Below are 27,163 nucleotides of genomic sequence, written 5' to 3' on the forward strand. Positions count from 1 at the left end.
ACTGGGTACAGAGTGTTGCAATGAGCTGCACGCCCGGGGCCGCCACTGACCCCAGGGAATCACAGCCTCAAGATGAAAAGTAAGCTTGCGGGCAGCACGTATTTAGCCGCACCCCTACAGCGGCAGGCGACACGGGACTCACCACGAGGGACAGGATGTAGCCGCTGAGCAAAGGTTTTCGGTACCTATGCATCACGATGTCCAGGGAGCTCAGACCACCATCCGGGCCTTTGCAAGTAGTACCGGCGCCCATCCGCAACTTGACAGAGCTGCTGGCCAGAGAGAAGGAGATGTTCTGCAGCAGTAACAGGCCGTAGCCTGTAGTCACGGATGATGGGCCACCAGCACCCAGGGCTGGCCGTAGCCCCGTCCACAAGCCGAGGGTGCAGCCTGTCCGCCTCAGGGAGCCAGGCACTGGCAGCAGGCGTGGTATAGGGGTGCCACCCCAAGGGTCGCCGCAGCGCTGCACCATCAGAGTAAGCCACTGGGAATCACTTCAGAACCTCACACAAGGGTCACAGTGCCTCTGCAGCCCATAGTCACCGCAGGCAGCCATATTATGGAAGGTGCCAAACACGCCAGCAGACGGCCCATAGTCGCATGCAGCCACCGCAGCTTCAGCGATGGTTTGTATGCAGCGTTCTGAATAAATATGCACTGCAGCTGCTCCGCCGATGATTAAACTACGAAATAATATTTATGCCATCCGGAATATGCGTGTAGAAGCCAAGCTGTCACGCCATGCACCAGAGCTTCTCTTTTATGCCGCCATCTTCATTGCACTCAACAGGACCCCTCCCCCCATTTTCTCAATAGTTATTTTAAACCTTTCAAAGTTCAAATTAACCATTTGCTACTTTTCGTTCAATACAGTTTGGTTTCTTATCGACTCTCCCCTTGACTCACCGGCTGTGATGAGCCACTTGGCTTTCTTCTCCTTCGAGTCAAGGTTGGTACCCCCGAGACAAGCATCTCAGAGGTTTGGTAATCAGTGGAGGAGGGTCTCGTGTACCAGTGACATCTGCTGCAATACACACCAGCTCTTGTTCTCAGTCTTATGCTTCCACCTGCAGAGGTTTCACGGGCCCTGGTCGAAAAGGGCAACGTCGCTTCTCTCCTTGTCACTCCCTCTGCATGTTCTGTCTTTCGCCTCCTTTTGAACTGCTGTGCTGAGTTAGCTCTCACATTGTGCGGTCTGCCTTGCTCGTCTTGTGCTCCACCTTTTATCTTTGTGCGGAAGGGAATGTGCCATCAGGTGTGTGTAATTCTGGTTAATTTCCCGACTCTGCCTGACCCTAGTGTAGAGGAGGAGCCAAAAACCTCTACCAGACCCACCTCTAATCTGCCTATATGTTGGGAGCCAGATATAGCGACCAGGGCGACACCTGTAATGATGCCAATAACAAAAACAGCCTTTAAAGCAAAATACCCATTGAGGAAGGCATTCTTTATGTATCCACAGAGAGCTGACAGTCTCTTAGGGAGGATCTCTGAAGAACGAGATAAAATGAATGAAAGAGCAGACTGGCGACATCACAACTCATAACATGACACACTGAGAAGAGATAGTAGTGGAGAATGTAAAGAGAACATATGGAACCTGATGACGAAGCAAAGGAATCGAGTAACCTGTTACGTGCAAAATGAAGATTACACATGTGAAGAGCACGGAAGAAAATGCAAGCCATTTTACAATTGTACAGAGCCAGTAGGGCAAGCAGACTAAGTGATCGTAGAAGCTAGCTATGTGTAGTAGATTGCAGGCAGTGCCACCAAAGTATAAGAAACACCAAGGTATAAAGTATAAGAAATCTGGATGCTTCACATCGTGTTTTGAAGAAAACTGGGATCCCATGTGTGAGGCTGGAAATGCATTGGAGGGACACGGCCTCCATATCCTTGTCCCTTATTGCTGTATCATGTGTGCTCTGTCTTGTTTTCCACACAGGAGTTCATGTGGGACTCCTGGTGGTGCGGCTCTTCCTCTTTTTGGTTTGGTGAACAGGCCCGTGGGATACCCTTATGGCACCCATGGGTGGGAGTACGACCCTGTACTCCTAGTGTATTTTTCTGGGCACTTTTGTGTGGCCCACAGAGCACGTTATGGGCTGGTGGCAGCTCCATGTTGAATTTGACAGGTGCTCTGAGTAACCTCCATTTGGGGATACCCAGGCCCTGCCATTGGAATCAGTTGATTCCTGATAGGCGCAAAATGGATCCTGTGGCCTCTTGCTTTCTATTGCATGTTACCTTGTTTTTCCCAAAGTCCAGGGAAGCCCTGACTCTGTCCCTTCCTCCTGACTGACTTGGGTGGAAGTTCCATATGTGGTATTGTGGGGAAGTCCAGGTCAGGCTTGCTGGAGCCTTCCCAATGACTGTATGTTGTGGGTACGCCTGTGGGGTGGTACCTGGGGTAATTGAGGTTGTGACCAGTATGAACTTCGTTTTATGGGTGTCTAGTATCTGGTGTCTGACACAGTGACTGAGACAGCCTTACCCGAAACTGGTATGAATGCAGCGTAGAGTGCTGAATGGCAGAGCGCTTGCCCAAATCCACATTCTGGGTTGTGAGTGTCTGGATGGAGAAGAATGGCCTGAATGCACTGTGATCTTGATTGGCTGCCTGCTTGCAAGAATGCCCTTCTGAATGAGTGGTTGCCTGAGTGTGACCCAGCAGAGTGAATGAGATACTAAATAGTATATCTGGGGACTTTTCACTGTTGGAAATCGTTCAGAAGCTCAAGTTGATACTTGATGCTTAACATTGAAGCCCACTGGAAGAAGAATTGCTGCTGCTGTCTTTCATCCAATCTGAAAGCTGCGTGACTGTCAAGGTACTGACCCAAGAGACGCCTGGCTAGGAGACCTCTTTCCGAGCTCCGAGGGACCATCGTGCACCAGCGTATCTTTGCCAAAGCTCACTGGATGTCAGACCCTCGAAAGGCTGCCGACCGGAGACGGGGACCGCCGTGGAATCATGAAGCGAAGCACCCGGACATTGTAGTCCATCACTGTCAACGACCGCCATTGACAACCGGAGCCGCAGTGCTCCTTTGCCTAAGAAATTTGATCCAAGGACTCCCTTGCTCATCACCGTCGACCGCTTTTGTCCTGCCGGAGAAAGTCAAGGCTGCTGATGACTGAGGAGAATCCACCGGTGGGTTTCCTGCCACCAGAAGACCACAGAGACGCAGACGACCCGACGTCCTTGCTGGGCCAAAGTTCTTTATCGACTCTTTGCAGCAATGCACGCTCGTCGTCGAGGTGTACCGCACGCCTCTGCTTGCAGGACATTTGCAGGATTGTCAACGAACACCGCAAGAACCGAAGCTGCTGCCGCAATGACAGTGGTCACCCTTTTCTTCACCGACTCTCGATGACCCGTGGCTCCTGCCTTAAAGGGAGTACACTCAAGAAGGACCAGTCGACGACTCACCGAAGAACGCTACCAAACGGGTACTTTGGGGTCGTAGAACCTGTTAGAAGGAATCAACACTATATTAAGCATAATTGGACTGGGCTTGTCAAATGTGCTTTATTTACAGGTTGCCCAGGTGGGGGAATCATCGCACAGAAGGTCTCATGGTAGTTGTTAGGCAGAATCCTGTGCAGTGCCTTTAGGGACCACTAAACACAATTAAGACTACAGGTGGCAATAAAAGTTTTACCTTTGGTACAAGCCTGTACTACTATATCAGAGTGGTAGCAGTATATGAGCAGTAGCAGAGATTACACAAAGGGACCACAATTACTGTGACTCAAGCAAACACTGACTCAAGGTTTCAGGTAGAAAAATATAAGTACATTTATTTTTAAACCATTCGTTATAAACACAACACTTCTATTAAATTTAAGCACAAACCACACGTCAAATATACTACAACTAACCAATTCACTTTGTACAGTATGTCTCAAGGTAAGTACCCTGTGTTTGAATGAACCGGTGTTATGAACAAAATAGGTTACCGTGAATATGATTGCGATCACTTTTTGACAGTTCGGTCTACTAAATAAACACGTATCCGTGACAAGAAATGCTACCGGGGCAAAAACACACTTAGCACCTGAGATACCTAAAGGGAGTTGGAGGCAAAAATCACAGGCAAAATTTTGGTTAGGCAGACATAATCAAGAAACACTCAAGAGTTCAAAAGTCAAAGGGCCGGAGCCAGGGTCAAGTGACACCGGGGGCCTGTTGCCAAAGATCACACAGTCAGATAGTTCACGATTCAACGTAGCCAAGAGTACTTCGATATTGTCAATGTTCGGAAGCAAAAGTTATAAGAAGGAGGGAAGACAAGGGCAAGCCTTGGAAATGAAGAATAGGGGTTCACCCAGTTTCCTCAAGCAGAACACAGTACCTTATTCCAGTGGTGCAGCTGGTGCCCTGGCAGTTGTTCCTGTTGGTTTCCCGCAGACCCACGATTCCTGAAGCTTCGTTGTGAAGGAGGACGTCTGAAGGGGGTCTGCACCACACAAGGATGTAGCCGGCAGCAGCGACAACGAATAAAAGGTGTGCTCCTTAAAAACAGGAGAGGCTCTTCAAATGGCTATCCGGACCACTACAGCTGTGTGCAGCGATTTCGACCACGGAAGAGGATCCTCTGGCTGTGGAAGATGAGCTGGTTATCCCCACCAGGCTCAAGGGAAGAAGACTCCGGACTGGATGTCCTCTTAGTCGTTGAAGGGTAGATAGCTCAGGACTGCAGCAGGCTTCACCGGGACAGGATAGTTGCAGCAGCTGTCGTTCTCTCCGCTTTCTTCGGTTCCTTGTAGTTCCAGAGGCGACTCTCTGACTTCTAGCCCAAGAGACCTGCCTTTTATGCGCAAAACCCCCATTCACACAGCCTGGGTGTCAATCACCCAGCAGGGGGGTTGTCCAGCCCGGACAACCACCTCAGCCAATCATGGCAAAGTGCGACTTGGGTTTCCTAGGATACCCTGTGCAGGGGGTGACTACACCCCTCCCTTACATTCAGCCCACCTAGACACCCAGACGCCTGGTGGAGGGCTTCTGAGCAGAAGCCTGCCAAAAGACGGTGAACAAAGAAGGCAAACCTAGTTTGCCGTGCAAAGTAAAACACAAGAAGGACTTTAACAAAAATAAATGGCGAATAAACCCAACTGGAGCCAAAAGAAAGACAATTTGGTCCAGCGGGTTTATGTTTGAGGCTAATATAATAGTCAACAACAATACCACGTTTATCTAATATAATTGCGGTAGGAAAGTTAGGGTAGATACCACTGCCACCAGCCAAGTCTAAATGTTAAAAGAGTGAAACAATGCTCTAGGAGGTACAGATAAAAAGGGATAGGAATTAACCCTTTCCAGTACTCCATGGAAGATGGGGTGTACTGGATCTGTGGTAGATTGACTAAGTAAAGTTAATGGCAACTTTACCCTTTTCTGGGGAATGGTAAAGTTAATGGCAACTTTACCCTTTTCTGGGGAATGAAAGTCAGCCTCAGAAATGGAGTCGGGGGAAGTCTCAAAGACAACTCTGTGCCACGGCACTGAAGGTGCTGGTGACACACAAAAAGAAGGGGGCTACTGAAGTGTTGTACTTCAGAGTCCACAATCATAAAAACAGAGAAATACACATGGCAAAACATAGGTAAGAGTGGGGGAAAAGCTCACACTCTTACTAAGTGGAGAAAAATAAACTCCAGAAGTCCAGCAAAGCTGCTGGGGGACTCACTAGGCGAGGGAAATTAGCCATAAATGAGAATTCTCCCTAACAGTAGTGGGATAGACGGTTCTGCCATTGCTTGATTTAACTTTCTTTCTGTGTCTTTTGTTGATTCATCTTATGATCTGATTCGTATGCCATATGAACTGTTAGCAGTTGATGCATTTCAGAGGAATCGATAGTTACGAGTGGTACCACGTAGGCCTACCTATATTTGCCATTATAGTATTGCCAGAGTACAAAGTGTGTTATTGTGATTGTGTGTATAACTTGAACCTTATTTATATAAAGACTGTGTTTTCACTAACAAAGTGTGTGGACATTCCTTTGTGGGTGCTTGGGGACTACACTGTACTTAAGAACCAGTCCGCATCACCTCCTGGGAGCTTATGCCTTGGTTGCTCGACCGCAATACCATAATAGAGAATGTTGGCTGGGGTGCTCTGTGCCTCTACTCTGCCATATAGACAGCAGGAGTACAGATACCCCCTCCAGTCTATACACCATGGACGAAAACGTCTGAAAGTGTGTTGCAGTTGATAATCAGTGGCTAACGGGCAAGAAAGAATCAAGGAGACTTGTCTGGCCTAGTGTCAAGAAGGCCAGGGCTGCTGAGAACTGTTGTGTATTCAAAGGATACAATTAATACAAGGAATGAGCCAAACTCCTGCCAAGGTGCAGCTGAGAGACAATGAGTGTCAAGTTTTATTTGTTTTAATACCATCAAATACAGAATTGAAGCTTGATGCATGGTCTTCAGACACGTTACCAAGATGGAAATGGACTAAAGCAGATGATGTTGAGGCAAGCAGATGCGAGTATACCCATACTCCCATATATTCTCAGGAGTTTTGAAGCCTACAAGGCCATGTTCAAAGGCTAATTGACTGACAGAGAGTAAGAGGGTTGATGGATTTCAGGCTAATTGGGCGGGAAGCTATGATCAAGACCAGAATGCCAGCACCTGGGTTGCCAGCTTGTGCGCTGCTAGCGAGAGGAATATTCCAGAATGGTACAAGTGTGCCAACCAATTATAGGGGGCCACGTAGCAAAGAGCCCTATAGTTTGAGAACCAATTGATCGTTGTGTATTTTGTGCCGATGTAGATGACTTGCACTAGAGGAGGGCTTAGGAGCCCACCTGACAGTAGAGACCCAATCACAACTTCAAACCCCAATAGAAAGTATATGTAGATGTTCTGTGTTACCCTATCACTGCCCCTCATAAGTTTTACAAGTTTCCACGTAGTATGATGTCAATGATGATGAATATTTAGTATCTAAGTATTGTTTTTTATGAGATGCGTGGAGATTATGCTGTGTGACATCTGCTGATGTTCGTTGTACTCCCTGTTATAGATAATTGTTAATAAAACAGCGTATACCTTGCCAACCTCTTGTTATTGGTGTTTGAGTAATTTCTGCATCCCCATCCTTCCCATAAGAGTGCCACCTCGTCTTAAAGAGCCCCTTTATCTGGGTTCACTTGTATCAAGACATGTCAGGTAAACATCTCTAGTGTTAGTCTGTTGTCTTTTGTGTTGTGCAATAGTGTTTGCGCCGGAAAAGAGGGAGAAGGGTTAGACGATTAGAGTATCCTACAGGATATAGAGAGGAAGAGGCATTGTATGGGATATAACCGTTGTATTAGAGGGTTTTGTTGTGATCTTGGAAGGGTGTTTTTTGTAGGGTTTGTGCAATGAGTAAGAGGGTTTGTGGGTACTTTAGTTGTTGGTCATGTTTGACTGGGAAGTCGGAAAGTGACAATCAGAGGGACAGGAGTGGTAGGGTTTATGAAACAAATGGGCATAGCCGGAATAATGAACTGAACAGGGGTGTTTGTGAGAACAGTAGTGTTTTGTTAAGGTAGATTGTGTGTTCCGAAATGAATTATCAGAGGGACATGGAGAAGAATGGTTGGGGTTATTCTGGTGGGCAACATGAAAGCAATGATTCTGAGAGAAGTTATTTCCTATTATAATGGGTTTTCAGTCTTTAATTGGTTTGCCAGAGGTGTATGGGTAGTGGGATTCTAATAAAGGAGCTTCATTGGGAAGAAGGTAGATAGATGTAGTACAACCTTCAAAGGCTTTAGGGATCTCATTCTCCTCTCCTTCTTCCTTGGCATAAACCCGCGTCTCACCTGGAGCTTTTCCCCAAGCACAAACCCAGGCTCCCCTAACCAGGTGATCCTCCCTCGCTCGTCCACCCCCAGGGTTGGGATCTGAGAGCACCAGCCCTCCCCTGGTCACCTGAATAAGAGATTCCCCGAGGTCTACTTGGGAGAATACCCTCAGGTTTCTCATAGTCGGTGAGGGACATCTTGGTGCCACCGTCGGAACACTGTTTTAAACCGACTGACATCTTGCATCGAGGAATTAGCTTTATGTCAAAAAATGTCAAAAGAGTCAAAGTGACCCTAAGCACTGTGTTAGCGCACAGAAAAAAGGAACTGAGGTTGGAGCGTAGTGACGTGGCTTATACGACACCTGACGTCACGTTCGGAGTCGAAGACCAGACGCCGGGCAGGACGGATCGATGGCCGATGATCGGGTCGATGTCCACTATGCCCCTATTGAAAATGTTCCGAAGCAGCAGAGCTGGAGGGAATATCTATCAGATGAGGAAACTGCAGGAGAAAAGCAGTCCATTGAAAATGGGAAGAAGGTAGATAGATGTAGTACAACCTTCAAAAGTTTTAGGGATCTCATTCTCCTCTCCTTCTTCCTTGGCATAAACCCGCGTCTCACCTGGAGCTTTTCCCCAAGCACAAACCCAGGCTCCCCTAACCAGGTGATCCTCCCTCGCTCGTCCACCCACAGAGTTGGGATCTGAGAGCACCAGCCCTCCCCTGGTCACCTGAATAAGAGATTCCCCGAGGTCTACTTGGGAGAATACCCTCAGGTTTCTCATAGTCGGTGAGGGACATCTTGGTGCCACCGTCGGAACACTGTTTTAAACCGACTGACATCTTGCATCGAGGAATTAGCTTTATGTCAAAAAATGTCAAAAGAGTCAAAGTGACCCTAAGCACTGTGTTAGCGCACAGAAAAAAGGAACTGAGGTTGGAGCGTAGTGACGTGGCTTATACGACACCTGACGTCACGTTCGGAGTCGAAGACCAGACGCCGAGCAGGACGGATCGATGGCCGATGATCGGGTCGATGTCCACTATGCCCCTATTGAAAATGTTCCGAAGCAGCAGAGTTGGAGGGAATATCTATCAGATGAGGAAACTGCAGGAGAAAAGCAGTCCATTGAAAATGGCTTATTGTCATTTTAATGTCTTTAAACCTAACATTAAATGTTAGGTTGTGAACCCTAAGGTTAAGAAATCTGAACAAACTTTATTAAAATAAATATCTTTTGGGGTATCACAAACTAAACACCTTCCTCAATAGGAAGGGTACAATGTAAAGGAGTATGGAAATGTTGTCTCCAATAAACCATCTTCCTCTGTAAACTCTAATTCTCGAAGCTCCTCTCTTAAAAACTTTAAGGGAATAAAATTTACCCATGCAAATAATTCAAATATTAGAAAACTAACTTTGTAAGAGAACTACCAGTCCCAACATCCTAGATGGACTGAGATGAGGGAGAGGGCTGAAGAGGCACGCAGATGTAGTAGTCAGGCAATTAAGCATAGCCGCCATTGCAGTGGTGAGGCAATTGAGGCTGAACATTATTGCTGAACCTGGGAAGTATAAAAGGCCCCCTCAGGTACAGACAAGTGGAAGGAGCTGGAAGGTTGGCGGGAATGCAGGCTGTTGCACTAGAAGCAGAGAGAAAGCATGAGGCTAGCAAACCACACAGAAGTGGGTAGAACAAGAGGGATGCCGGAATGTGGAGACAGAAGATTTCACCTCAAGTTCTGAGAAAGTCCTGTTCCCCCAAAGTCTGAAGTGCAGAGGCTCTGCAGCGGAAGACGTGCAGGAGAAACATTTTCCCCATGTGAGCCTGATTGCTGTGAATGCCAACCCATGGACGTGCAGGAGAATAAGGACAGAAGCAAGTGGTAAGCCAAGAGTCTTGGGAGCAAAAGAAACTCCCAAATCGAGTGGCCGCACCGGAGACATCTGTTCAGGAGAAGGGTGTGGGTCCCCAGCAAGCCAGAAGCAGTCGAGGTTGTAGTGGAAGTCGGGAAAGAAGTGCAACCCACAAAACAAGTGTCTCAGAAGCCAGTGGGTGAAGCACAACTTTCTAACACATTGCACAAGCCTTGCTGGTAACTGTATCCAGCTCCTTATTGACTTGCGTTTGACTTTATGTGAGCAGAAATTGTTGCATTCAAATTATGGTTAACAATGGAAATGTAGCACTCGCGTATACAGTGAAAGACATGATACTTAAGTGAGAAGCAAAAGTATTGAAATCCAGTGTTTTCATATAAAAATACTGATGCTGTGTAGCAGAGTGGTTGCGTGTCCCTAATAAAGGAGAGGGGATGCTGAAAGAACCATTACGCAATACCTAACCATGACAAATCATGAGTTACAAGTTATAAAGACTGAAAACTACATCAAAGAAGTTGCATTTGCCTAATTATGTATCCCTATCCCAAAGGAGGCTTGAACTCTAATATTTGCCTTTATACAGGAATTCAATTTCATTCATCTTTAAAACTTTGAAATGTACTTTAAATAGAGGTTGCTTGTGCCTAATTGTGTTTTCAACTGAAAACTAAATCTTGTACTGAATCTAGAAGTGATATACCTTTCATTTCTACAAAGCGAAGAGTACAAACTATTAATGTGAAGAACACGCATTACCCAAGTCAAGATAAAACTCCAAGAGTTAAACCAGCCTTTCTAAGTGTTACAGAGCCGTCCAGATACACTGTGAAGTTGTTAACCAAGTGGCTTAAATGACAAGTTTGTAAACATTACCTGAAGCTAAGAAGTTGGCACCAATTACTTGGATTGACAGCTGGCAGAAAGGTGTGAGTAAAGCGGGAAAGGGGTTTTGATTGCTTGTAACAAATATTTTGAAGTAAAGACAACTTGTGGATGTGGCTGTGGAAGGAGGAGGGAAGGGAGTCTCAAGGTCCAATCCAGGTTGTTGTTGTTGTGGAAAAAGAACGAAAAAGGCAAAGAGGCTCTCCAAAAGGAAGAGTGCCTTGCATACCTGAAGAGGTTGAAGTTGATAACAGTGTATCTTGTCAAAGCTAGTCTAACAATTAAAAGTATTGAAACAGTGGTATTAATTTGAAATACTAAAAACATAATGGTATATCCATTTGTCAGTGGATGCAATATTGCAGCAGTCTGAATCAAGTAAAATACTGTGGGACAAAAATGTCTGTTCTCATAGTAAAAGCCAGTGGAAGTGGGGTTATTGAAGCAGAAGCATCAACACTAAGAAATCATCCTGACAAATATACCAATTTACATATTAAGACTGTAACTGAAGAAGATTTGGAACGGTTGATTAAGAACTGTGTATTGTTGACAGTAGGAGTGTTGCATTTTCTTGCAAACTGCAGTAAGCTTTGTGGATGAAGAAACCAATTGTCATAACCAGGATTACCATTGGTGCGATTTTCTTTTCTGGAAGTTGAAAGTGAATCTTTCATCAAAGAATCAAGACTTGTTACCAGTGGAACTGTGGTTGATTAACTTTTACTTTGGCCTTTTTGGAACTAATAAGAATTGGTTCAAAATCTTTCCTTTCTTTGTATAACATTCTCAAGTTAACTTAAATCCTGGTGAAGGGCTAAAAGTTTGGATCCTGTGGATGGGACCTTAGCCATGACAAGAAAACGTTGTTCAAACATTGTACTAATACTGTTGGTTATATTTTATTGCCACATATTTTATTTGTGTGTTTTTGTTTAGTGTCAGGGCCAGTTATCCTATGTTAGAAGATGTCCCTTTAACTTTAGTTAGGCAGGGAACTCCCTATCAGGTAAGGGATAGTGAGGCATTTTAAAATATATTTTCTTCAATAAAATGGCATATTTTGATAAATCAGCAGCAGTTGTCCGCCTTGCATTATCAAACCCTCACAGCACTCAAAACCTGGCTTTTCCCCAAAACTCAAGGGACCACCCTGAACACCCATTACCACCATGTCCAATAAATGCTTGGCTTGGAAACCCTTCAGAACAGGCCCTCAATAGGCTCTCAGGCCAGAAGATAGGTACCTCCAACTATCTGGAGGCAGTGCTCTAGAAGTGAAACCTGAATCGTAGTAGTACTTATGTACCTACCCCATGACAGAGTTGAAGCAGTGCCTCCCTCCACTAGGCTTGCACCATACACATATACTTGGCTCACAGGCCAAGAGATATCCTTCTCCAACTATCTGGATCGACTGTGCTAGACTCATAACCCAAGCACTAATAGCACCTATATACCTATGCCATGAATGGCCTTGACCAGCACCCCCTCCAGATATGCACTACGCTTTTAATGTTGCCCATCCTCGCTAATCCTACCCATCAGGGAAATCAAAGCAGAACTTATGTTGCCTCGCCATGATGGTGTTGATTTGTTGCCTTCCTCCACCAGGTATACACTACGCTATGAGGCCAAGAGATATCGGCCTCGAATTGTTTGCACCAACTTTACTAGACTCGTAACCCTAGCACTTATGTACCACTGCGATGGCTGAGCTTGAACACTACTCCATCCAGATAGGCACTAAACTAACAGGCCAGAGATACCCATCCTTGCAGATATCACTCAACTGAAATCTTTGGGTGAAACTTCATACAGAGGGCCCTCCAGTACTTATATCTTTGCTAATCCTACCGATCTGGGAATGTATATAGCAGAACTACCGCAAACACAGCAAGACACATGGAAGACCTAGCCTAATAGCCGTACCCTAAGGGAGACACCATTCCCTGGAAAGGCGCTGGTAACTCGTCAGGAACAAGGTCTGCCTCAAATCCACACACTCTAACACAACAATATGCTTACTCTTTTCTCTGCACCAACAAACGATAGAATGTAGCTATACCATCCGATTAATTCGTCCTAGCTGCACCCCATGAATATTGGCCTAGCTGCACACATAATCCCTTTCACAATCTCCACTGCCGCCAGAATCCAGCTACCCAAGTCCCACTGGCCTTGCTGCACACATTGTACTGATCTCACCCAACCACTGCACCATGCTTAGCACTAGAATGCAGCCACATAGCACTTAACCCCGCCCTGGCTGCACGCATACCGAGCGCACGCAAGCACTTTACAATAGTACTCTTTCCACTCACCTGAACTGCGGTCCCCGAGGGCGTTCAAACCATAGCGCTTTGGAATCATACCAATGGTAAAAGGCACTATACAAATGCCCAATAACATAACATAACAGAACAGAACACATCCTAGAAGGGGAAATGCAGGAAGGGTTTTTACTCCTGGTGGATGACGGGAAGGGGGTGGCCTGCCAAGCTCTGAAGAGCTATGGGGTCGGCAACAGTGCTGCATAGGCATGCTTATCTGCACAGTTTGGGGTTTTCCCCTAATGTTCAGTCTCGGTTGCTGGACGTCACCTTTGACATTGCCTTTGATGGTGAACATCTCTTCGGCCCCTGAGCCGATGAGTCTTTAGAAACATTGAAAGACTCAAAGCTAGCTGCAAAGTCTCTGGGCCTGGCTGTGCAACCCCAAACCATCATTTAGCTTCCCCTCCAGAGGTAGGAGCTTTCAGCGGTACATCCCATTTGGGAGAAAGGCACAGCCCCCACATCCCAGGCAGGGGTTGATGCATTTCATGTTCTCTGGGAGGAGCTGGGGTGCCTCTAGGGGCCAGCAGACAGCAGCAGCGGGGCCGGCACCAGCCACAAAGTCACTTTGAGTTCTCCCCCCATGTTTCCCCAATTGGAGGGAGAATTGGCGAGCACTTGCCTCAATGGCAGGAGAAAACCTCTGGTGCCTGGGCATTGCAGCTCGTCCAAAGGGGGTACTGTCTACCTTTTTAAAGAAAAATGCAGACAGACCACCCGCAGTAACCAACAGCTGGAACAGAAGCTCCAGGGCGAACTGTGAGCCCTGTTCTTGAAGGGTGCCGTGGAGACAGGACTGGTCTACTAAATTGTGCACCAATTTAAAAAAAACATATTAGCACAAAATGCAATGCAAGCATTGCAACTATAATGCCGGTCAGATAGCACAGCGAACGCTTGCTTTGACATCTCTGCAGAGCCTGCTGACGCAGGTTCGAATCCTGGCAGGACCAAACTCAGCCTTTCATCCTTCCGAGGTTGCTAAATGAGCACCACACACTGTGGGCTGAGGGTTCATAGCGCAATATTCTTCTTCAATTCTTCCTACTCCTCTTCCCCAGTCTCTACTCTTCCTGTCTATCTCTCCAATCATGCCTTACTCTCCTTCTCCCTTTCTCCCCTCCAACATTCCTCCTCTACTAGGCCCTCTCCTCCCATCTTCTCACGGCGTGACTTTCGCAACTTTGATCCTTCCCTCTTTATTGACACTTGCTCTTCTTCTCTGCCCTCTCTCCAAGACTTCTCTTAATTGTCAGCCAATGATGTTCTATCCTCTCTTTCCTCTTCTATTTCCTCCTCCCTTGATCAACTTTACCCCCTTTCTCTCTTCCCCCCAACCCGGAAACCCTCTCAACCTTGGCTCACACCTCAACTCCTCTCTATGCGGCACCTTCTCCGACGTCTGGAGAGACTCTGGCTCAAAACTCCCTCGCTTTCCAACTAAACCTCCTATTTCTCTTACCACGCTCTCTTCGACTCTTGTCCTGCCTCGGCTAAATGCTCCTACTACTGTAACCTTCTCCACTCCCAAGCCTCCCACCCTCGCCATATCTTCCAAACTCTCTCTCGACTTCTCTCCCCTCCCACCCCTGATCCCTCCTGCTCTTCTACACTTTCTCCCTCTGACTTCGCTAACTTCTTCTCCTCCAAGAATCTTACATTTAGGCAAAAAATCAACCGCTCCTTGGATTTCCCCTCTTCTCCCCCCCCTCATCCTGCATGCCCTACTTCTCACCTATCTCCCCTTCTGAAGTCTCCACCCTCCTCTCCAAAGCCCACCCCACGTCTGCCCCAACCGACCCTCTCGAATCCCTTCTTATTCACCCTCTTCTTATTCCCTACCTTACTTCCTTCTTCAACATCTGTCTTTCCTCAGCAACCTTTCCCTCTGCTTTCAAGCATGCCACGATCATCCCTATTTTGAAGAAACCTTCTGCTGATCCCCTTCTCACCTCTAACTTCCGACCTATCTCTCTTCTTCCATTCCTCTCCAAGCTTCTCGAGCGCCTTGCCTACTCTCAGCTCTCATCCTTTGTCACCAATCTCTCTCTCCTACCCCCCTCCCAATCTGGCTTCCGTCCTAAACACTCTCCTGAAACTGCTCTCACCTATATCCTTAACTCCTTCCTCTCTGCTCGACACTCTAAGCAGTCCTCTATCCTCATTCTCCTCGACCTCTCCGCTGCAGTCGACACTGTCGATCATCCCCTTCTTCTCGGTGTCCAGTCAAATGGTCGAAAACAAAGGATCGAGTGACCATTTGATCGACAGTCAAATGATCGGAAAAAAAAGGTCGAATTTTTTTATTATTTATTTATATATATTTTTTAGTTTGGGTTGGTAAAAAATTTAAAAAAAAATCGACCCTTTTTTTCGATCATTTTATTGTCGATCAAAAGGCATTCGATCCTTTTGTTTTTGACCACATAACTGGCAACCCTTCTTCTCCACACTTTTTCTTCCTTTGGGTTCAAAGGCTCTGTTCTCAACTGGTTATCCTCTTACCTCTCTTCCCGCTCTTTTACTGTTTCCTGGGGTGGCCGGTCCTCTCCAACCCAACCTCTAGAATACGGCGTACCTCAAGGTTCGGTGCTTGGACCTTTCCTCTTCTCCCTATACACCGCCCTCCTAGCCCCTGTTATCTCCTCGTTTGGCATCTCCCACCATTTCTTTGCTGATGACACTCAACTCTTCCTTTCTTTCTCCTCTTTCTCAACTGACCTCCACCTAAAACTTTCTTCCTGCCTTACTGCCATAAAGAACTGGATGTCTTCCCGCTTTCTCTCCCTTAACACTGACAAGACTGAAGTCGTATTCTTTCCCTCCAACTCTCTTCCTCCTCCCTCTCCTCCGCCTTTCATTCACTTTCCTCCCTCTAATCTCCCTATCTCTCTCCATGCTCGTAATTTAGGCATTCACTTTGACTCCTCTCTCTCTTTCTCCCACCATATCTCTCTCACTTCTCACGCCTGCCGCTACCACCTCTTCAATATTCGCAAAGTCCGTCCCTCTCTCACCTTGCATGCTACCAAACTTTTAATCTCCTCCCTTATCTTCTCCCGCCTCTTCTACTGCTCTTCCTTATTTTTTGGACTACCAACTTCTCATCTCGCCCCCCCCCTTAAATCTATCTACCATTCTGCTGTTCGTACCCTCTGTCTCCTTACCTCCCGTGACTCCATCTCTACTTCCCTCTCTTCCCTTGGCTGGCTTCCATTTCACTCCCAACTTAAATTTCACTTTCTCTGCCTTGTCTTCAAATCTCTCCATGGTCTTGCTCCCCTTTATCTCTCCTCCCTCCTCTCTTTCTACTCTCCCTCCTGTTCCCATCGGTCTGCTGACCATTTCCTTCTCACTGTACCTCCGTCCCCTTGTGCCCCCTCCCGTTTCCGCTCCTTCCAACTCCTAGCCCCCCTGCACTGGAACTCCCTACCTCTTGCAATCCGCTCTACCCCCACCTTCTCCTCATTCCGCACCTCCCTTAAATCTCTCCTTCTCCACTCTCCTCCTTGAAACCCATTCCCCTTCCTGCCTCCCCTCCCTCCTTTATCTTCCCCTTGATTATCTCCCTCCCCTCCCCTACCTCCCTACTCTCACCTTTGCCCCTTCTCTCCTCCTACTCCTCCTCACCCCGCCCCCCACCCAATCCTACTCCACTACTCTCCCGATTCCCTTCAGTTAATTGCTCTTCTTACTGTTTTGTTGACTGATTCAAATTGTAATTTGCTTCTACTAATGTTTATGTTTCATGTATTAAGTTGTTCAATTGTGCAGCGCTTTGGTGCAAAGCGCTATATAAACCAATGAATACAAATACAAATATAAATGCTAAATTAATATAAAATTATTAACTCACAATAGGTAACTTGGCTTCAGAACCAATAAACAGTCACAGAAAAACGTCTAATTTAATCCTATTCTTCATCATTGCTAAGCCCAAGTGCATCCCGTATATGGACCATATCAGAGTGAATTGATCAGAAACACCCTCCATTTTCTCCTTCCTCAACATGAAAACAACTAGAGCATGCAATAAATAACCCAAATGGCAAACTATCTTGTTGAAAAAAATAAAACACATTGGCCCTCATTACGACCCTTGCGGAAATGGAAAAACGATGGCGGAAATGCAATACCGCCATCGAATAGCGCTCGGTGCGATTATGACCCGTCACCGCAAAGTACGATGCCATTAGCGACACCGCAGTGAACGCCAACGCTAACTGCACCAAGTACGCGCCATGCCAAACCGCAATTACCACCATGGCGCAACGGTACGCGAATTCTGACCCCAGCGGACATGCACCCAACGCCATCAAGCACGGCGGAAAGTACCATTCCGCCATGGTGAGAAGTACGGCATCGCGAACCAACCGTAAACGGCCCTACTGAGTGCCTGTACACCGCTCCCTGGCCACATTGTACAACTCCCCATAGGTTCAATGAAGCCACACAATGCAACCAGTGAAATGTACAAGTCATCCATGCCTGCCAACGAACAAATGAATCTCAAGAGGGGCCAATGGAAGCTGCAGGGCACAGATGGCACGAATACAGAAGCCACACAAATGGACATGACCTCAGTCTCCCTCCAAGAAACGCACGCAAACACAGGCACCTGTGACCAGCCATATTCTGATAATCACATCATACCACCAATCCAACTGGCTGACCGGCATCTGTTACACAAAAGCCATTCCCCCGCCCCTGAGCATCACATCATCAAAACAGTCACATTGGCAGCCCTCATCCCTGACCTCACTGGGCTTCGTAGGCAAACGCGCCCAGCACAGTACCACGCAACTATACTCCGAAGCTGGAACCCAATGCAGATCTCCTCACAATACATCGCTCCCCAAATAGGAATATGACACATCACCTGCAAAGAAGAACGCTACACGGTCCATATCAGAATAGGAATTTAATGCACAACAAAATCACCAAGCCCATACAGCCATCAGGCCATGAACTCCAAAATACATTTCACCATTGTGGGCTGCATCCGCAATAAATGACCAGCTACTTCTTGTGTGACGCCCTGTACCCTCATGGCACACAGGGGCTACATTCTCGTACGAAAAGGCAACATGGAAGCGCCTCGACCCGCAGGGCCGTCCCAATAGGGAGGCACTAGTCCAGCTGAAAGGCCGAAATGTTGCTCCTAGCCACTAGTACTGCGTAAGGGCATGTGGCCCATTGGCGAACGTCCCATAAGATCGTAATGCTGCACCACTGATTAACACGAAGCAGCAGGTGTCGGGAGTAAAATCCATCTGCAGGAGTGGCATACAGATGGCAGTGGCAAAAGGGGAGGAGATACCTGTCACCCAAACGAAATGAAAAAGAATAAAATGGCCATCAGAACTACATTTGAATTACTCACTTCAATGATCACACCAAATCCACAGCCATATGCATGCTAGCCCACTCCAAAGGATCATCACCAACCAAAAACCACTAGCGAATCATAACTATCTATATCGAGGTGAAAACACTATCACAAACGCCTGCTTCCATACTCACATGACATGTGAAACTTCCATTGAGTCTGTGCGTAATGCAGCCTGCAAAATCCACTGTTCCCCCAGCCCGTAATTCCAGTGTTGTGAAGCAACATGTAATTGGGAACGTCCGGCCTTATCGCCCACTTCGCTATTGCGCATCCCATACTATTCATATCAATCATTGCATCCTCGCCATGGCCCCTGTCCCAAGGACATTGAACAATAGAACGTTATATTCGCAGTCAGACCTGTGGGCATCTCCTCGCCGCTAGCTGAAAACCGAAAGCGCCGTCCTTCGAATTCCTCATTTGCAACATCACGTCGAAAAGGCATCTGTGGCCGCTTGAAATCACTAATTAATCCATCTAGTGCGGCTGTGTGTGAAAATGGCAACTGCCTTCACTCACAAATGGGACGCCCCGCCCGTCGGTGAACCTCGGTGCAGTGTTGCATGAGGGTCCACCGTTACTCGAGTACTACGTTCCACTGACCCTTCACAAGTCTGTTCGCGACTGCAAAGATAGTATGTGAAACAATGGGACCAAAGCAGAATGAACATATCAACCAATGTTACACTGCCATCGGGTACAAATACATGATTGTAATGGCAAGATGCCATTCGTCGAATTGCAGCGTTGTGTGCGGGACGTGCTCGCCCAAAGGGGAGAGCAGCTTGCACAGGTGGAATGAATCACCACAGGTGGAGGCCATACAGCCTGGAAACACATTAATTGCACACCCAACCCCCTCCCACAACCACACCCACTCCGAAATGCTACCGGCAGGACTAGCCATGTTGGCCCTGGGGGACCTGATAGCACTGCAAGTACTCCAACTTCAAGAAGAAGACGAACACAGACTACAATCGGCCGCACGGAGGAGACGCAGGAGGAGGAGGAGGGCAAGGCAGGGCCAGCAAGGGCCGCCAGCACAGCCACTACCACCACGCAGGCAGCCCGCTATCCCACGCCTCCGAGCACATCCGTTCAACCTCACTGATGAGCAGATCCACACCCTCTACCGTTTGGACCGGGACACCATAACCGCCATTGTGGACATGACACAGGCTGACCTTGTCAGCATGATAGATAGCCCAACCGCCATCCCACCCCTACTGAAGGTGGTGTCTGTACTCCACTTCCTGGCCACAGGCACCTACCAGCACACAGTCGGATCGTTGCATGGCATTTCACAGCCACTGTTCTCACGGACACTATTGCAAGTGCTCGATGCCCTCCTGCTGCACGCAGACGACTACATCTCTCTACCACGCTCGGAGCAGGAAATTACAAACGCAAAAGTGGGATTCCATGCACTTGGCAGCATACCGGGTTGCATTGGTGCCATCGACTGCACCCATGTGGAATTGGTAGTCCCACATGCCATGGAGGCCCAGTACCGCAACCGAAAACAATTTCATTCCCTGAATGTACAAATGGTGTGTGACTCCAACAGGATCATTACACATTGTTGTGCCCGATTCCCAGGATCCACCCATGATTCTATGGTCTTGAGGAACTCTACTATACCACGCTACATGGACCGACACGCAGGGAACAGATCCTGGCTACTCGGTGAGTCTCATTTCAAGCATGATAGTGTGGGGTATGTGATGCGGCAATGACCTGGCAGGAAGGGGGGGGGTGCGTACGTAGCAATGGCATTCCTCTAAATACCTTCATTGTCCACATACAGGTGATGCCGGGTATCCACTGAAGAGATGGCTCCTTGCACCAGTCCGCAACCCACGGGACCAGCATGAGGAGGACTACAACCATGCCCACTCACGTACCCGTGTAGTCATTGAACAGGCATTCGGCCTACTGAAGACTCGTTTCCGCTGCCTCAGCAGGTCTGGCGGGGCACTCCTGTACCGACATGAGAAGGTTGCAAAGATGGTCATGGCATGTGTCATGCTACACAACATGTGCGTACGTAGAAATGTGCCCATGCCCCCTGACGCAGAACCGCAAGCACCTGAAGATGGTCATGATGAGGGTGGGGATGTGGCAGCACCTCAAGGAGTCTGCGAGGCACAGGAGGGCCGTGACATTCGTCAGCATATCATAGATGCATGCTTCTAGCACTCACGCCTGGTGGCTGATACATGGACACGGGACTTATGGCACTGTGTGTGTCTGGAACATGCACAATATGGACTGTACGCCTATAATGGCCACGTACACAAACATCAATGTCCACGCATCTCATTGTATGATCGTGCATTGTTCATGGCATATGTGATATCATGTTACACACCCCATCGACCCGCCACCCAAGTAAGCCCACACACCCCCTCCACCCTCCTACCTCCCCCCCGAACACCAGTGTCCAAAGATGCTCATTGTCAGTGGGCAGTCGCTATTGCAAGCCCCCTCTCCGGGTATCAGGGGCACCCCTGCCTGTGGAGCGCAGGTTCCTCCCAGATCTACGTTGGGGGCTGCCCTGGACGGAACTTGCAACGGATGATGTCTCTGCCTGCTCACGTCCATGCATGTCCCTAAGGGTTTGTGAGAGCTCAGTGAGCACACGGCGCACTGCGGCAAGTTCGGCACATACGTCTTTGGACGTCGCATGCAGTTCCCCCCTCAGGCTCTCGGTGCTTCTCTCCATTTGTGCCCTTAGTGTCTCTGTACTTCTCTCCATTTCTGCCCTAAGTGTCTCAGTTGATGTTTCTATGGCTGCCTTAGTACCCCCACATTCATCAGCATGGTCCTTGAGGAGCGTGGCCAGTTGCTGCTGTTGCACGATCACCTGGTCGAGGGACTGTTGCCTCTGCTGTGCCATGGCCATTTGCGGTGGTGTCACAGAGGGGCTGGTCACCTCATGTTGCCTTGCCACAGGGCTTGTGGGGGATGGCCAGTCGTCGTCTTGTGGGTGCCCCTGCGTGGTATCCTCATGGTGTACGGGATGAAACAGACAGGGGGATTGAGACAGGTCATGGATGGATCTAACTTCGACATCCCCGTTTTCTGTGTCGGAGCATGCTGCCATTAATGCAGTGTCACCTATGGTGCTGCTGCCACCAGAAGCAGTGCCTTCTGTGGCATCCATTGGGGGGCCTGTGGTGGTGGTGGTGTTGTGGCCATGCTGGCTGCTGGGGTGCCTGTTGAAGTCCCCTCCTGTGTGCTGCCACTCGATTTGTGCTGATGCCGTGTCTTGATGCGTGCAGCTGAGGTGGAGGGTCTTTGGCCGTTGGTCTTGGCCCTCTTTGCAGGTGTGCTGGTAGGGGTGTCCTGGAGCTCGTCGTTTGAATCGGACCCTGTGGTGGAGTAAAGGAGGGCGAGCGTTATTAATGGGTCTGTGGAAATTGGAATGGCAATGTATCACATGCATTGGGGTGGTACCTGAGGGTGATTTGGGTTGGGGCCTTGGAGGTGGTTTCATTTGTGTGTGGAGTGAGGGTGCAGTTGTTTTGCAGCCTGCAGTTAGGGTGTGCCTGCTGCACGTGTAGAGGGTGTTTTTAGGATTTTTAATTATTTATGTATTTAATGTGACTTTTAAAGTGTGCTATCAGGCCTATGCATGTGGCCGTTCTCCTGGACATGTGTTACTGTTGCACTATGTGGACACGTGGTACTTCACATGATTGGACATTGTGGTTTTGGCATTGTTTTATTTGGGGAACCTACCTGATTCTTCGGTTGTCTGCACTCCTTTCTCCATCCCTCCGACTCCCTCTATACTCTCCATTCCAATGGTGGAGGCACAGATTTCTTCCCAGGGGGTCAACTTGATGGGTGATTCCGATCCCCCACCGGTAGCTGTGGCAATGTTGCGGTTGGCAGAAGGTATGCTACGGACGCGGATCCGCAGGTCGTCCCATCGCTTTCTGCATTGCTGTGGGTTGCGGGGTGCGGTCCCCACCGCACTTACCCGCTGTGCCACCAGGGCCCATATGGCCTTCTTGTTCGCAAGTGCCGTCCTGGTCATTTGCGTGGAGAAGACGGCGGCAGCATTCTCCTGGAGGGTCTCTGTGAGCACGGTGAGTTCCTCACGGGAGAAGTGGACCTGCCGCTTGCGGTCGCACGCTTTCTTCGCTAGTTTTCCCATTGTTCTTGGTTTCACTAGGGTGGCTGACGGGTTGGGATGTGTCTCAGGGTAGTGTTTTTAATGGTTGTGTGGAAATAGTGTTTTTATAGGTGTACGGCGTGATGTTTCCCGTTCCGGGACCATGTTTTTACTTCCGTTTCCGTATATTTCCGGTCACCGTACTTTCCGGTTGCCGCTCATTGCGGTGACCGCTAAGATGGGTGGCGGAATTGCACCTAGGGCGCCGTACGGCGGCGGTGTGGGCCGTTTTGGGGTCATTTCCGCCATCGCGGACTTTGCACTTCCGCCATGGCGTGGTGCTCGTGCCCGATGGGTCGGAATGAGCCGCACTTTGCTCCGTCGTGCAATGGCGGAAACGCTATTTACGCTATGGCGGTCCGGTCGGTCGATTTCCGCAAGGGTCGTAATGAGGGCCATTGGGCGTTCATTGTAAGTTGATGGTAGTTATGTAAGGAGGTGGAGATGTGGTTACTGTTTGTTTTAACACTGCCTGAAAAAGGAAACCTCGACAATTTTAAGAAAGATGTTGGCATTGAAACTTTACGCGAGGACACTGTTAACACTCTACATGCCAGACACAGTTTAGACAACTCGACATGGAGAAAATCGGACGAAACAATTTGTGATTGCCACACACATATATAACCCACAGTGAAACCCCACATGAAAGGGGTTTACCAGATAGGGCCTTGTCCACTCTATATAGTACCACAATACATAAATACATTTAATGAACCAAATCAAAATTGAGCTGCTAGTCGAGCTTGTTAGATATCATGTACCTCTAGCATTATTCATTGAGTGTGTTAATCAGTGTTGTGCTGATCTTAACTCCAGAATTCTCTGCTGATGCATACTATTTTACAGATTATCATTAATTAATGTAATAACTATAACTTTTACGATTCCTGAATTTTAATAAATGCAAGTAACAATTGTCACTTTTATCAAACCCAATGGCTCCCACGTTTTTCACTACAAATGAATGGGACTGTGCTTGCGCTTCACGAGTTAAAGCTTGTTGTTCCATGTTATAGAAATCTCTGCAGGAGATGATGTAAAACGATGGGTAATCTATCAGTATGTGTAATTATATGTTTTTGATTTGCAGAGGAATCCAAGGTGATCCACGAAAGGATAGTTGAAAATGGGAAATTAAAAGAGGATCCAAATGATCTAACAGGGAACGATGAAAAGCAACAGAAATATAACGGTCCTACTCAAGGGGAAACCAGTTTCACATTATCCTGGATTCATCTTTTTCGCTACCACAATAACTTGCGAAGGCTTATCAGCAAGCTTAATCTAGCAGGTGAGGTACTGTCATTATTTATTTTCTTGCTTTTCACATTTTTAAAAACCAGATGCATTGCACCACATGTGTGTTTGCAGCTTGCATTTGTAGATGCAACCATAAGAGGGTTAAGGTGCGACTGTCCCCTTAACATTATGAAAGGTGCTTGTTGGGGTCCCGCATCGCCCCCCTCTGCCCTCGCCACCACCCTAGGTTACGACAGCAGGGCCTTGTAGAAATCAATACATCTTTGTTTTTCCAGCAGGGCATTGATAATATTGACAATGTGCAGTCTTTTTCCACCCACCCCCATCTCTTTACTTTGGTGTCAGATGAAGATTGTGTACCATGACATCGTCCACAAGGCTGATCAGGGCTTTAAAGCAACTAAAAGGAAGCATGTGTTACTCTGCAATAAACGCACATGAATGCATGATACCTACAAAGTGGCACTGAACGCATCAAAAGGGCCACGATGCCCAAAGTAGACCTACAAGTGTAAGCAAAATATACAACTGTGTAGGACCCAAGAAAACTGTTAAGATTGATTTATCAAATCTGGCCTGCTGAATAGAGTTCAGGAGGTCACCCTAGTTATCGTGAACGGGGAAACTGAGAGGTTAGCCAAACCCAATCAAGGTAAGTGTGGAGAGTGGTCAAGGCTTAGTCTCAGGAGAAGTGGTTGGGGACAGGGGTCCACAACGAGTACAAACAGTGAAATACACAATTAGATAGATAAGTACACAAATACTCTATTCATTGTAGGCCTACAAACACATGATTTAAGCAGGTAATATTATCACACAACCCTCTAAATATAAAACATATATACAGGTACCTTTGGTTATAGAAATGCATACAATTCACCTAAACAACTGAAAGGAAGGTAAATAGTTATGCAGTCAGAAAGCCAGTCCACAAGAATAGAGCCCTGAATTTATGAGTCCAGTCCCTACGTTGAATGGGGCCTCCTGCCTAAAAGTTGACAAAGTTCCTTTAGGAGAAGGGACACAGTCAGGAAGAGTGCTTGCGGTGGTGAGGCTGGTTCCAGGAGACTTCACAAAGAGTTTACAGTTAAGTAAATTACTTTATCTATCTTCTAGAGCAGCTTTTTAGGTGAACTTTGAAAAAGCGAAAGAATGGAATGAATCAAAGTTTTTCACAAACCTTTAGAATGGAGGAGATAGGGGCACTGGTAAGTACTGTGACTCCTAACCACCCTTAATCTGATTTTCCCAAAGGAGTTGGCAGGTCAGATGGGAGTTGCTGTAGGTAGGATTTACCGCCATTGAATCCATTAGAAGATGTCCAGGAGCTTAAGGTGCAAGGAAGTTTTCGGTTGGGTCCAGAAGCTGAGTGCAACCCTTTCTGAAGAGGAAATGCAGCAGGCACTGATGCAGGGTACTTCATGACACTCTACCAGACAGCCGATGGGCACTTCCAGCAACAGTCACCGCACACAGGCAACAGCAGGCATTTTCCAGTTGCAAACAAAGACCGACTTCCAGGACAGTATCCCTTGATGACGGGAAGCTGAAATCTGGCAGGAAGGCAACCTGTAGGATGAGCTGATGGCCATTGAAGTTCCAAATGAAAAAAACAGAATAACGATGCTTCTGGCACGTTAGCCCAATTCAGAGCTGGCAGTCCACTGGGTTGTCCACAGACGCTTCTGAAGGCTACAGGCTGCAGGATCGTGAGAAGACATTGCGACAGGTTGGCCTCACCAGTCCAAGGGACAAAGCACCAACGAGTGCCTTCTGAGATCAGGTAGTACAGCAGGCCTTTGTTTGTGCCCACCGTGACTCACACGTGTGAAATGAATAAAACAGACACTCCCTGGGCAGGGAATAAGGCACAAAAGAGCAGGCTGCGAGAGTTCAAGGAAAAGTTTATCTAGATCTCTGAGAGCGCTCTGACCACATCAAAGTTGCAACACATTTATATAGTACATCTACATTTTTAACATATGATGATACGTTGGTCCGGGATTGGTCAGCCGTGGTGGTGACTTAGGTGTGGGCATTATCTCTTCCTCCGGGTTGGTTGCTTGGTTGGCGGGAGTATTGATGTCAGACATTTGTGCTCCAGATGGGTGAAGGTCAGGTCGCTGTGAAACACAGGGGTCACTATCTAAGCTAAGAAAATACATTCTGAGTAATGCATGCACTAAATAATAGTTGATCAAAAGACTCTCAGTAGTGTATCATGTCGTTATACAAATCTCTTTATACAAAGAGGGTTTATACCATCTACACATTTGGGTTATACAGGTCACAGGTTTAAGGGCCTTGACCACTATAATACTGTCATTGAACTAAAGGGTTGTATGTGGCACTTGTTAGTATTGGGCACGATATACTGCAACAGGGGTCTAATGGTAGTTGGGGGTCTGCTGGGTGGGCTTCATAGCATGGTTGGCAGTCTGGCACATGAAAGGGATGCCTCGCAAGGGCACAGGGTTAGAATGGCAATAAGTTTCAACTGACAAGGGTAAGGGGGCAAGGACACTTTTGTTGAGATGAACGAGCTATGTGTTTGGCTCATGTTGGTTCACATGCGGGACAGTGATCTCAGAGGAAAAGGGTTGTTTTACATTTATTATTTGTTGCAAGCAGCTCCGGCCTCAGCGTGAGAATGGAGCTGCTGAGTTTCCTAGTTGGAGTGGGGACGAGGGTGGGGGCCATGTGCTCTGAGCTACAGCTGTGGGCAAAAGGGAGAGATGCATTTTGTACTATCACAGTGAGGCCTGGTTACCAAGATGGAGTCGAAAGGGGGTACAAAAAATGGATGCCCTGTGTCCTGCTCGGTGGTCCCATCTACACAAATGTAACCAAAAGTTAGTATCGCATAAGGGCGAGGGGCGCACCCACCACTAGAGGCACTAGGTCCAAGTTTTGTACTGAGAAGTGATGGTAGAGAGGGGCCCATTGGCCCCTTGCTCCCACACACCTTCATCGGGACAGTTGCAGGAAAGGTTGTCAGGTCTCTTCAGAAGTCCTCATCGGGTATTCAGGCAGCTGCAAAGCTACACAGGATTCTTGGCTCTATTTCTGATCTGATGGAATGGCTGCAGGACTCCTCAATCTCAGCCCTCCAATAGCAAGGATCTGCACCACTCATTCAGCCAGCGGTGGTCCAATCACGAACCCCTGTGTCTTTCTTTTATGCATACACACCAGACACTCTGTCACCAGTTTGTGGATTGGGACTGGAAAGTATCAACCCACTTCCTGGGTCCACACACAAATGGCATGCACTAGCCCGTGAAAGCAGCAGCTTTTCCTGGGCAAATGCATGACCATATTAGGGATTTCATGACCTTGGACTGCAGGAACAAGGCCAGGGAACAGGCAAAAAATCTCATGGCACAGCCATCTTTGGACACTAGC

The 27,163-nt window shown here is 47.6% G+C and overlaps 1 protein-coding gene across 1 annotated transcript in view; it reads left to right on the plus strand.

Moving 5' to 3' along the window:
* Positions 1–27,163, plus strand: part of LOC138514686 (cilia- and flagella-associated protein 54-like) — a 655,241-nt gene that overhangs the window by 518,052 nt on the left and 110,026 nt on the right. Inside the window, exon 7 of the mRNA XM_069630102.1 lies at positions 23,589–23,789. Coding sequence (XP_069486203.1) covers positions 23,589–23,789 — 201 coding nt within the window. The remainder of the gene's footprint in view (positions 1–23,588; positions 23,790–27,163) is intronic.

This window comes from Ambystoma mexicanum, chromosome 12 (assembly GCF_040938575.1).
Source record: "Ambystoma mexicanum isolate Mex_15411 chromosome 12, UKY_AmexF1_1, whole genome shotgun sequence".
Taxonomy (NCBI): Eukaryota; Metazoa; Chordata; class Amphibia; order Caudata; family Ambystomatidae; genus Ambystoma; species Ambystoma mexicanum.